This window comes from Vipera ursinii (assembly GCF_947247035.1).
Source record: "Vipera ursinii genome assembly, chromosome: 13".
Lineage (NCBI taxonomy): Eukaryota > Metazoa > Chordata > Lepidosauria > Squamata > Viperidae > Vipera > Vipera ursinii.
Genome location: NC_139526.1, coordinates 1,883,772 through 1,896,977, shown reverse-complemented (window position 1 = coordinate 1,896,977; position 13,206 = coordinate 1,883,772). Strand labels below are relative to the sequence as shown.

Below are 13,206 nucleotides of genomic sequence, written 5' to 3'. Positions count from 1 at the left end.
AGTAGGCGTGAGCATAAGTGGACTCCAGAAGATGGTAGAGGACAGGAAGGCCTGGAGGAACGTTGTCCATGGGGTCGTCATGGGTTGGACACAACTTCGCAACTAACAACAAGAAATAATATATACATGAATTTTCGCAAATTCCCCCCCCTGCCTGCTGAACAACTTTTTTTTAAAGGCTTTTCAAAATAACGGTCACAGTTGGGATAACCCACAGGGCAGATGGGGGCATGTAACTGGGATACTGGAAAACAATTGAAGGGGTTCAGTGATCCCTCAAAAGACTGCCAATTCTTTGCTTGGCAGGGTGGCAGGAAGAGAGTGTACTGTCTAATGGGACAAATATACTATTGCTGGGGGGAAGCATCACCACTCCACCTGAGAATCTTCCAGGTCTGTTTCCTGGAAGATTCCCAAGTGGAGTTGCGATGCTTCCATCCAGAAACAGAACGTTAGTCCCATTAGACCGCAAGCACACTCTCCTGCCTGTCTGCCAAGCACAAAACTGAGAAGCGTTCCATGCCTTTCTCTTTCTACCTGCAATGACTGAAGATGACCAATAAAGCTACATATCTCCTGGCAGAGTGGCATAAGAGAGCCGTTTGGAGTAGTGGTTCAGGTGCTGGCCTAAGAACCAGTAGGGGGTGAGATTCAGGCCTCCTTTAGGCAGGAAAACCAGCTGGGTGACTTTAGCCACTCGCTGCCTCTCAGTCTAAACTAGCTCACACTGTTGTCACTGTGGGGGGAGGGGGAGAGAAGGAAGGAATATTTCATCGTCCAACAGGAGACTGAGGTTGCATGTCCTGTCTGTCACTCCATCTGGCAGGAGCAAGCGACATCCTATCCTACCACCACCCCCACCCCGTCAGCCCATCCAGCCACGTAGTTATAACCCCGTAATAACGTGGGAAGAATGTGCCGCCGGCCACACTCTTCCCTTTCCTAGCTCTAGACTCCAAAAGCACCGGACGCGCCCTTTCTGCCCTTTCGCTCTCTATGATCTCGACGGCATTTCCGGGCGCCGCCCTGTCCTCCGGAGCAGGCGGGCAGGGCGGGCGGTGACGCGCCGGCAGCCGGAAGTCGCGGCGTCTTCCGGTGGGGCCGTGAGGTGGAAGCCGGCTCTGGCGCTGCGGGCTGCGCTGGCGAGGCGGGCCGGGAGTCGCGCGCGGGCGGCGCGGTGAGAGCGGGGCAGCGACGGCACCGCCACCATGAAGAAGCAGTTCAACCGCATGAAGCAGCTGGCCAACCAGACGGTGGGCAGGTGAGGGCGCGGGGGCCGGGCCCGCGCCTGTCTCCCTTCCGCCCCGGGACAGGCCGGGGGCCCCGCCGGGCGGGCAGCACGGGCCCCGGCTCGAGCGTCGCTGTGGAAAACCGAAGGAACCTCGACCCCTCCCCCCCCGGGCTGGTCCCTGCAGGGAGGCTCCTTTGGGCAGGGAGGCCGGTTTGCTTCACCCAGTTGGGCGGCGTTGCCCTTGGGGGGCCAAGTGGGGGATCCTCGCCGGGCCTCGAGCAAGCCAGGCTGGGGGGGGGGGGTTGGGGGGGTTGGTGCATCGCGCAGAGAGGCTGGAAAGGAGAGCTGCAGTTGTCCTGTCCACCGGGGTTGTACTTAGTTTATCTGCCTTCCCATTGTGTATCTAGCATCTGATTATTCTGGCGGGAAAGGTCCCTGTCCTTTTTCGGTATTTGTTCACTCAGGGGAAAAAAGTCACAAGGGTTGCTCGGCTAAACTGCGTCCGAGGTCTTTTAAGACTTTAAATGCACTCAAGTCTCTTAAATGTAAGAGCCTAAAGTATTATATAAAGTTGACCTAATAGGGGCATCTTGGGCTGCATTATGGGCTAGTAGTGGTTTTTCAAAGCATGCGCAGAACTCATCATTGCAGCCATCAATTTAGAGATAATTAGGGCTTGTGTATTGACTGTTAACAAATGCATTCTATAATTAGCTGCAATTATTTTATTAGTCATCTGCCAAACAGGACTTTAAACCCACAGAAACCTGTGGTCTAGTATATTACTGTCAAATATTTCTTTTTATTTCAGAAAACACTTGAGCTGGGTAGTCTTATTTCCATCTTCAGTTTCCCGTGGCACTGCAGAATATTGTGCATTTCCTCCATCCATATTTCAGTCTGCTTGAGTAGATAGGTTGTTAAATACAGAAATCTAAATTAGAGGAAGTGGGAAATGCGTGGACTCTGATGCCTTGAGCTGACCTCTTTGAAATGGAGAGAGCCAGATTGATGTAGTGGTAAAGGCCCCAAGTAAAAACCAGGAGACTCAGTTCTAATTCTGAATTAGGCACAGTCAGCTGGATGACCTTGGGGTAGTCCCTCCTGTGTCTGGGTTAGAAAGGAGGCAGCCACTTCCAAAAATGTTGCAAAGAAATCTACAAGGACTTCTTCAGACAGCTGTATTGAAGACACAGACACAAACACACACATTTAAATAGACAATGTGCCTATAACACAGACAGCACCTGGCCTAGTTTGAAAGAATCAGACCTGATTAGTGCTTCCATGGGAGATAATCTGGAAACCCAGCCTTTAAACTAGATTGGAAACCTAAAGAAAGAGGAGAGTTTACAGAGTTGGGCACCATTTTGAACTTGACAAATAAGCAAAATAATGGCAATCTGTAATGCTGCTGGGGAAAATTGCATGTAAATCATGTTGAAAATAATCAGGACTCACTAAATCAAATCCTGCTTTCAGTGCACTAATTGTTTTTAGATAAGACTTTCTTTCTCGGCCAAACTGAAGATAATATTTAAAGAATTTATATGGCTGCCTAACTCAAACAATGGGACTCTGGGCTGCTTACAAAAGGAAACAAACCAAGATAAAAGCAACTGAGCAGGAAGGGGAGGGGGTGGGAGCAATCATTCCAGAGGACAGGTGCCTCTACAGAAATGGCATGCCTTCCAGGTCCCAGTAGGTCAGGGGTGTCAAACTCAATTTCATTGAGGGCCGCATCAGCATTGCGGTTGCCCTCAGGGGGCCGGGTAGGTATGGCCTGGGTGGGCGTGGCTAGAGTGCGTATGGCCTGGGTGGGCATGGCCAGCTCTACATCGTTCGCATCAAGGGTGCCTATGGGGGCCTGGGCAGGAGTGGGACAGATCTGAGGGTCTCTGGCAGAAGGAGAGTCTCTGGGCCAGGGCCAAGGCAGTGGGGGCCGTTCCCTCACTGTTTCCAGGATGGCTTCGTGGGCTGCATGAAACCACTTCACGGGCCGGATCCAGCCCCAGGGCCTTGTGTTTGACATGTCTGCAGTAGGTTATAAGGAAGGGACCCAAAATGTGCCCACCTTATTAAAGCATGAAGACAAGCAAGCAGATGGCCTTGGGGAGAAGCCATCCCACAGATAACCTGATGCTGGGTCTAAATAGCTTACAAAACATATGAAATAATTTTAGTGCTATGAGTTCCTATATAAATAATTATTTACAATTGGTCTTATAGTAAATCAAAAGTATTTCAACAATAGCTGTCTAATTTGTAAAAAGCTATTAATATACCAATTTAGAAAGTTTCCAAATAGTAAAGTACAGATAGTCCTCGACTTACAACAGCTCATTTAGTGACTGAAATTACAACAGCGCTGAAAAAAGTGACTTATGACCATTTTTCACACTTACGACCATTGCAGCATCTCCATGGTCACGTGATCAAAATTTGGATGCTTGGCAACTGACTCATATTTATGACGGTTGCCGTGTCCCAGGGTCATGTGATCATCTTTTACGACCTTCTGACCAGCAAAGTCCATGGGGAAACCAGATTTACTTAACCGTGTTACTAACTTAACAATTGTAGTGATTCACCTAACAACTGTGGCAAGAAAGGTCGTCAAATGGGGAAAAATTCACTTAACTGTCTCAGTAAGAAAGTTTTTTGGGTCAATGGTGATCGTAAGTCAAAGACTACCTGTAGTTATATTGCCTTAATACAGATAAAAGGGCTAATACTGATAGCCCTGTTGAGAAGTGATGGAGTAGGAATTTGAAGCAGGGACATCCTGCTCCAGACTTCAGTCTCTCGGTCACTTTCAAATTAGTGGAAAAGGTAATTTTACTATTTACCTCCTACCAGTTTTTCTGTTTTACAAGTCATATTGTCTAAACTGAGAACCTACCTTGAGAGTTTGAATATAAAATGAAATTTAAGTTGTCTACATGTTGAAAACATACGAATGGCTTCAGATACATTATTCCATTTGAGCAAAAGAGGTAGAAATCGTAAATGAATGTAGGAATCAGATTGAAATGTATGTAACTTAACAAAGTAACATTTGATTACTACAGTCTTATATAATTAAGGTAGGGTTAGGGAACCTTTGCCTGAAGTCATAAAAAGCTTCTGTCTGGGGTTTAATTTATTGAAGGCATTTAGTAGTGGTATCACTTTGCATTCATTTGTATTAATGCATCTTGACCAGGAGAATAGTACGCACTTAAATATTTTTGTATATCTTATGAATTTGTAAGTAAGCATATTCAGGATTAAAAGAAAACTTACAAAAATCTATTTCAGGTTTAAATGAGAAATTGAGGGGTTTTTACTAGTGTCAGTTTAATTACTAAAACGGAGAAGCACTAACCATTTTCCCTAGCCCTCCCACCCATCAGGAGAAAAATCTTCAAATAAACTCTCAGTGTGCCAGATTTGTTGAGCTTGGAATACCTTAGAACAGGGGTGTCAAATTTGTGATGTCTTGCGACGTCTCGCGACTTTTTTTCCATTTCCAGCAATGGGGTGGGCACAGTTTCGCCATGATGCATCCGGCGCAGGGGCCAGCAGTTTGACACCCCTACCTTAGAATGACCTGAATAATTTAGTTTTGAGTGGAGCATATCTCCGCTTAGTGATTGTGCTGACAAGATCATCAAGAGATCCCATTGTTTCTTCTTGAATTAAGCTGCTTGAAATAAGTTGACACTGTTGTAGCCAAAAGTATCTCTCCATGCTTCTCTGAAATGACTTTGTTGCTAACAGGGTGTGGAAAATGCGGGGTTCATAAAAATTGTGAACAAAACGAATGAGGGCAGACTGCAGGACAACTTTGTAGAACCTGTTTCACAGCTTCCATGGACCTTACAAGAGGTCCTGGAAACTGTTAATGTCTTTGTTGCTACCACAGATGTCTTCATGAGAGACGAACGAGCGAATCTGGACTGTAAATGGTGGGAAAAGGGAGCACCGGGCTTCCCGTTCTACAGGGATGTGTTGCTGATCCCCTCCTGCTCTTCAGCCTCCTTTTAGTATCTAGGAGGTTAGACTGCTGGCGACTTTGGTCTTGTGGTGCTCTTGGTCAGTAAAAGATAACGTACCTAATCCACACAATTTGGTTACTGACAAGTGGGCCTGGTGTGTAGAACCAAACATTTATTATGTGGTGTAGACGGGATGTTTTCTGAAATGCTCTTCTGCGTTTTGGGTCTTTTAGCAGCTACAACTCTGAAGGTTAGTGTGTGAGAGAAGGGGATGGATGGGACGGTCCTCAGGAATAACTTGGCTTTGACCCAGGACTCCACAGATATTGGCATATGAGGACATGTTGGGGACTCTTAATTGTGAACTGCCCACTTTGCTACCGAGAACATCCCATCCTGACCGTGTGATTTTCATTGTTGGACGGGTATTTACCATCCTTCCACCTAGAGATTTCAAGATCTGTGGAGGACCGGGAGTTCTTGGCCTTTATTTGCTTCTTCCCAGCTAATCTCTGGCTTGACTTGCTTTACCTTGTAGTAACTGGCTTGTGATCACAAGACGAAGGGCGTTGCTATTAAATCTTTTGCTTTAGACAGGTCACTTCCTAGTCCCGGTGAGGCTTTTTGCTTCCAGACAGGTGACTGATTATGGTGATCCATTCCAGGCGCTTTGTGGAAGTGGATGGGGCTGTGTGGATTTTCCCAGCAATCTGATAGACAGTCCCCTCAGGTTCTTGGTCAAACTTTGGAATTCAGAGGCAACCAGAGACCACGTGATTGCTCCTGAACAAGGTTCTCTGTCTGCAAGGCCTGGAAGTTCTTTAGTAAACTACATCCCAAGCCCAGTTTACTTGTCCATGACCAAACTCTGTATAAATGCAGTTTTATTGAAACGATCTGATACTGACCAAGAGTACCTGAGACCAAAGTCACCAACGATTTACCTCAACAGATCAACAGAAGGGAAATCAAAAATGGCTGCTGTGCTAGTGGAGGAAGCCTAGTAGTGAATCTGACTGAATGGAAACTTCAGCATGTGCAAATCTGGCACTTGTGCAGTTATGTGTCCCCTAAGAACAGTCCATGACATACCCCTGCTCCGCAATCTACATTGGTTGCCAGTTTGCTTACAGATTGGTCCAATTCGTGGTGTCAGTCCTCCCAGACAGAAACAGGGCTAGATGAAGTAATTCTACTTTATTGTATAGCATAGCTGACTGAGGAATTCTGGGAGTTGAAGTCCATGAGTCATAAAAGAGCCGAGGTTGCCTACCCCTGGCCTATATCATTTCAAACATGTGACAGTCTAGTCTCTTCTTAAAAACCTCCAGTGATGGAGTACCCATGATTTCTGAAGGCCAGCTGTTCCACTGGTTAATTGTCCCCACTGTTAGGAAGTTTCTCCTTAATTCCAGGTTGCATCTCTCTTTGATCAGTTTCCAACCACTGTTTCTTGTCCTGCCCTCTGGTGTTTTAGAAAATAATTTGATTCCCTCTTCTTTGTGGCAGCCCCTCAAATCCTGGAATATTGCTATCATGTCACCCCTATTTCTTCTTTTCTTTAGACTAGCCAAACCCAAGTCCCGCAGCCGTTCTTCATATGTTTTAGTCTCCAGGCCTTTGATCATTTTAGTTGCTCTTCTCTGAATTTTTCCAAACTCTCAACATCTTTTTTGTAGTATGGTGACCAAAATTGGCTGTAGTATTCAAGGTGTGGTCATACTAGGGTTTTGTAAAGTGGTAGTAATACTTCATGTGATCTTGATTCTATGCCTCTGTTTATACAACCCAGGATTGTATTACCTTTTTTGGCTTCTGCTGCACACTGCTGGCTCATAATCAAGTGATCGTCCACTAGGATTCCAAGGTCCTTCTCACAGTGGTTGTTTTTGAGCCGGGTCTCACCTAATCTATACTTATACCTTTGATTTTTCTTGCCTAAATGTAAAACTTTGCTTTTCTCCACATTAAAACTCATTTTGTTGGATAGGGCCCATTGTTCAAGTCTGTTAAGATCTTTTTGGATCCTGAGTTTGTCTTCTGGGGTGTTGGCTACTCCTGCCAGTTTGGTGTCATCTGCAGATTTGATATACTTCCCCATCTATTTCCTCATCTAAGTCATTTATGATGCTACATAAGAAGCTGAAAAAATAATTTATTCCACAGAACTTTTGATTTATAATTGTCCCTATTGAGATTTTTGAATTTAGGAGTATTACTATCTAACTTGTTTTATTTATTAACTAGGTTGAGGTTTTTCCCCCAACATGGCACCAGTAGTATAGTTGGAGTCCTACCGATAGTTTTTGTTTGTATTAGTATGTTGGAGATTGTTCAGAGATGCTGCCGTATTAATATAATAGCTGAATGTGAAATTGAGCTAAGAGGTTCAGTTGGGATTATTGCTGCTCTAATGCTTTCTTTCTGCTTCGCATCTGCCCTGCCTCAACTCCAGGACTAGTTGGAGTTGGGCAGCAGAGTTCCCCAGGCTGATGGTCTGGGGGACTTCAGTTTGGACTTGGTATTCCTGTCAGGACAATGGCAACCTGGTCTAGAGTTGGGGAGACTGTTATCCCTCCTGGTTAGGGTCAGATGACTTTCTGGTTGCCTTCAAGTTTTCCAGTGCTGCTCCCTCCCACAGGGAGGTGGGATTTATTTGATTGTTCCACCCTTGATGGACTCAATAGGATTTCAGAGGATTTGAGGGTGTTCCCGAAGGTTTGGCTGAATGAGACCTTGAATCAGATCTCTTCGTGCAAATCCAAGGGCTCCTCTTGGTCAACAGACGAGCCGAGAGAGATGAAATGGGTTGAGATGTTTAGAAGGAGTGGATCCAGCTGGGCCCAAGGTCCAGCCACTGTTCAGGCCTGCCGCTTTTCCATCTTTATTGCATCTGCAGATAGGTGTCCTGCAGCAGCCCTGATTTGTCTTTGGAAAGGGGAGCCAGAGATTCATTTGTAGAGCCATTGTGAATGCATTAGATATCTGTTGGAGAAAGTTGGTGGACGCTGGCTTGGAAGGACGTCTTACGGAGTTGACCAAAGCCCAGTCTTACGGCGTTTTCTGAGATGAATTTCATTTTGATAATCCCGAGGGAGTTCGATAATATTCCAGGGCTTGTGATTTGGGGTTTTGGGGTCTGACACAGCCACTGTGTGTTACAGACACATGGATTACCGTGGGCCGTCTCTGAAGAACTTCTGGGTGTTGCAGTTGGCCCGGAATGTGACAGCACAAGCAATTATGCTGTGCCTTGGGACACCCAGAGTGCACTCCTGCTTTGTAAGCGCCCGGTAGGCTTGCAGGTGCAATTCAAAATGCTAGTTACCATCTAGAAAGCCCTTCCTAGGCCCATCTCTCTCCAGTTATCTTCACCTGCCAAATCAGGTCCAGCACAAGAGGCAGCTCCGAGTCCCATCTATTTTTTTAAAAAAAAGGTTATCTAGGAGGATCAGGGAAGCAAGCCCTTTTGTGCTGCTGCCTTTGTCCTTTGGCACCGTGGCCCTAACCTTGCTGGTCTTTCAGGAAGCCCTTAACACCGGGCTCTTCCCTGAGGCCTAAGCTTGGGAGTGCAGGTAGTCCTTGGGTTATGACAGCAATCGGGCCGCACTCGCAAAGCAGACTGGCCATAAAGCAGCTGCCGTCATAATCCTAAGGCACATGGGTCGGTCATTAAGCAGGAAGCGGCAGAAGTCTCCGGTAAGGAATTGCGGGGGGAGGGCCTGGAGCAGGCCGGGAACCAGAGCACAGCGAGGCTGGGGGAAGGCACCCCCAGCGCAGTCTGAGGAGAGGGAGCCTGGGGAGGGGTCAGATTGGCTTGTGACCTTCCCTGCTGGCCACCCCGCTGATTTTGCACATGGGAAGCCGGCAAGAAGGTTGCAATCATGTGATTGTCGGGTGTTGCAACTGTTATTATAAGACCTGGTTAGCAAGTACCCAAATCATGATCACATGACCAAGAGGGCTCTGCGATTTACTGGAACTTTGAGGACCGGTTGTAAAATACCACTCGTCGCAACTTTGAAGTCTAACTGTTATTACTAAACTATATTATAGTTAGTTTTTTTTCATTGGTTGCCATCCTTTTTTTTTTGCTTTTTGTTATATTGTATACCTACTTTCTGTTCTACTGATACTTTTAGCTGCGTGCATTATCCTGAAGTAAGATGGGCAGTCATATAAATTGAATAAAATATTTTATTGTTAGTTGCATTTGATTATTTTTTATACAGGAGTATGGGGACACCCCCCTTTTCCCCCTGTCTCTTTTGGCTTTTTTTCTCTGTAAAGATCATTCTGTTAATTGGGTACCCTAAGAATGTTAACTAAAAATTAATCTTATTGACTTTAAAAGAGTTGGGCTGCGAAATGACAATATAGGTGTTTGTGAGTATATAATTGTATATAACATCTTTTTGTGAAAAAAATCTCAAATGTATTATTTTAGCTAGTGAGAAAGGATAATAAACCAGGATTTCTGAAATATTTTGTAGTTTCTTGGTGAGAGAAAGTTGTGCAGGGATAGAGGTTAATAATGGAAAGAAGCTGGTTCAGATATTGGTAAAGGCACAGAGGATATGACCAAGATTCTCCAGAATGTAGAAACTGTTTGTAGGAAGGTAAGAAGATGGCACCATTTGTGTAACCAGGTATATATGAGAGAGGAGATTAAAGGCTGAAGGCTGCTGGCATCCCTCACAGCTGGTAGCAGTGGAATCGGAAGCTCTCACGTTTATCTAGGCCAGGGGTCCCCAACCGTGGACCGGTACCTGGCCCCAGCATGCCAGCAGCCAGGCTGCACAAACAAGCAAAGCCGCATCTGCGGGATGCAGGCAGCACACAAAACCACGCCTCCTCCGGTCCGCAGAAAAACCTCCCTCCAGGTAACCGGTCCCTGGTGCCCCAAAGGTTGGGGACCTCTGATCTAGACTTTAATGGCCTGGATCAGTGTTTCTCAGGCATGGCAACTTGAAGATGTGTGGACTTCAACTCCCAGAATTCCCCTGGCTGGCTTGGGAAGTTGCTAAGGGTGAGAAATTTTCTACTGACAGCAGCTCATTGTTGTGACTTAAAAGCTGCAGCTTTGTTTCCAGCTATCTGCACACAGGCTCAATTAACCTCAGCGGACCTAATTCTGAACAGACGTAGATGTCTCAGCTCTGGTTTTTGTGCGGTGTGCTGACCTGCCAAACTCCTATAGAACATTTGTTTTTGACTGAAACAAGCTTAGAGAGTGAAAGCAAAGCTTAGATTGCTGGGAGCCTTTGTTTTGCTTTTACCCCTGTCTGTGATTTAAAAATGGTTTGTACCACCCTGGGGATGGAAGTAAATTAATTTAGTAAGAGTGGAGGTGTAGTAAAAAGCGGTTCTCTACATATGCAAATGGTATGTGTTGATTTGGAATTGGAAAGCTCAACACGTGCAAAGCATTTTTGTCTTTTTTGTCAAAAGTGTAGACCAGCCTAACTCAAAACCAGAAGTCACTGACAAGAAGTACTGAGGTTGGCAAGATGTTTCTTTCTTCCATGCTGTTTTCCCAGATAAAATTGCCCCCCTGCTCTGCATATTTAAATAAAAGATGGTGGTGGTCGGCTGTTGCGCTTGCATGGGAGTGTTAAATTCTCCTCAGCAAGAACATTTATTAAGTGACCTTGTGCTAATCACACTCTTAGTGTAAGCTTTCTGGTTTAATATAGTTAATGAGATTAAAAGGGGCCACGTGCACAAGTTTGAACACCTTACATGGAAGTTTGGATATAAACGCAATCATTACAGAAAGCTTTATGGACATTTCTGCTCCATTAGGAGAAAGAACAACGAAAGAAAGAAAGAAAGAAAGAAAGAAAGAAAGAAAGAAAGAAAGAAAGAAAGAAAAGAAAGAAAAGAAGGAAAGAAAAAACATTTTCATCATCACAGTAGCTGTTTCTTACAAATTTAAAGATTGTAGTATCTTGGTGGAGCAGTGGGCTAATGCCTCCTTAAGTAACACCAGCTGCCTGCAATTAGTGCAGGTTTGAGTCCCACCAGGCTCAAGGTTGACTCAGCCTTCCATCCTTCCGAGGTAGGTAAAATGAGGACCCAGATTGTTGGGGGCAATAAGCTGACTTTGTAATAATGCTGCTTGGGGGGGCGAAAGCCCTAATAAGCAGTCATATACATAGAATGAAGGCTATTGCTAAGCACGTTGATTTGTGCTTTAAATTGTAAGCCGCCCTGGGTCTTCGGAGAAGGGCGGGATATAAATGGGATTAAAATAAAATAAATCTGAATATTCAAGTTAGCTGGGCTGAAAGATGTTCCGGCAGTTTCAATCCCTGTGCCAAGATGAAGAGCTGGTCAAAGGAATGTTTTATTTAAAGCTTTAAAACACTTCAGATGCCAAGTTGTCAGATGTGGCGTCGTGTCAGCTACTTGACTATAGTTTTCCTTCCCCATTTTGTGTGTGATCTGACAGTTCTGTTTATAATTTGACCAAGGCTTGATTTGGCTTGTCATTGTTTTTCAAGTTTCATACCTGATAACGTAATGACAGATTTTAACTCTTGAGCAAATGCATTGTTTTCAAGATATGCTTTTATCCCATTCCTTCAAAGAATCCATGAAGAAAACTGTGTTAAGCTTCTATTTCTGGGTTGGATTATTTCATTGCACTTCACTTTCTTGTCATGTCTATTTTTCATGATCTTCCTCTTTCAAGTTGAGATGGCTGGCGGTAACTTGCTTGCTTCAAGCTTTGCAGAGCAGGGGAAAATGGAAATAAACCTGAATTTTTTTAGTTTTGAATTTGCTTCTAGTGGCAGGATTTGATGCTAGAATCAGACTTTATATGTTATCCATCCTTTTTTTTTAGCTGTTTGGGTGTATGTAGCACAGAGAAATGAGGGCTCTCTGAATCTTACCTGGAAGAGGAGACCTTTCTTTTATTATGGTTTCCTTCTGGCCGAATAGTCACATTTGATTTCAGCTTTTGAGCTTTTTCCTTCCCACTTGGCTGTATCAAAAGGGAACTTATTTTTCCTTCTGCGAGTTATGCATCCTTTGATTTTGAAGTGGGACTGGGATCACTTCTTGCGGCAAGTGACAGTCTAAGGCAGGGGTAGGCAACCTTGGCTCTTTTATGACTCGTGGATTTCAAATCCCAGAATTCCTGAGTCACCCCTGGTCTAAGGTTATTAACCTGAACTTCAAATATAAAAGCATGTTCTGTTACTTTCATGTAGATATTAGCATTTTTATGTATCTTGGAATAATGTATATTTGTGAAGTTTAGTGATGACTTGCTGATTGTAACGTATCCCAGCAAAGTGACTTCAGCAATCCCGAGGTTAGTCACGAGAAACTTTTGTGGAGAAAAATGTCCTGGCGAGGAGACTCCGATAAGGGCTCCATAAGCCTGCTCTGTTTCCCAAGAGGGAAGAAGTGGAGAATGGCTGGGCAGGGAAAAGAAGGAGGGGGGATGAAGGATGTCCTGGGCTGAGTGGCCACGGAAAAGAAGCCTCCATCAAGGCAGGGTTTATTGTAGGCCTCACCTGTGGGGAACAGAGTGGAGGCAAACGGATCAGCCACAAGACAGGAACTCGGCTGCTCGAGGTTTTCTGCCAAAGAAAAGTTGTACTGCTCTGCATCTATTTAGATCTGGGAATAAGCCCTATTAGATGCAGTAGAGCAGGGCTTTCCAAACTTGGCAACTTTAAGACTTGTGGACTTCAACTCCCAGAATTCCCAAGCCAGCATGGCTGATTGGGGAATTCTGGGAGTTGAAGTCCACAAGTCTTAAAATTGCCATTTGGAGACCCCTGCAGTTGAGCTTTCCTTGGAGTAAAGCAAAAGAGAATTACACTGTCATTCTTGTTCAGCCAGCTTCTCCATGGTACTTCCCTTTTCTGAAGATCATTTATTATCTTTGTGCCTAATGGGGAAGATTGCAGAGTAATTAGCAAGAATTTCTTTATCAGCCTTGTTAATAAATAATGGTTGTGTTTACAGAGAAAAAAA

At 44.8% G+C, this 13,206-nt stretch overlaps 1 protein-coding gene across 4 annotated transcripts in view; it reads left to right on the top strand.

The window, feature by feature from the left end:
- Nucleotides 1–1,100: 1,100 nt before the first annotated feature.
- Nucleotides 1,101–13,206, top strand: part of ARHGAP17 (Rho GTPase activating protein 17) — a 79,035-nt gene continuing 66,929 nt past the window's right edge. For 3 of the 4 annotated variants that reach the window (XM_083373122.1, XM_083373124.1, XM_083373121.1), the window contains exon 1: nt 1,101–1,261. In XM_083373122.1, coding sequence (XP_083229248.1) covers nt 1,209–1,261 — 53 coding nt within the window. In that variant the 5' untranslated portion in view covers nt 1,101–1,208. The remainder of the gene's footprint in view (nt 1,262–13,206) is intronic. The other variant, XM_083373123.1, reaches the window with a different exon arrangement.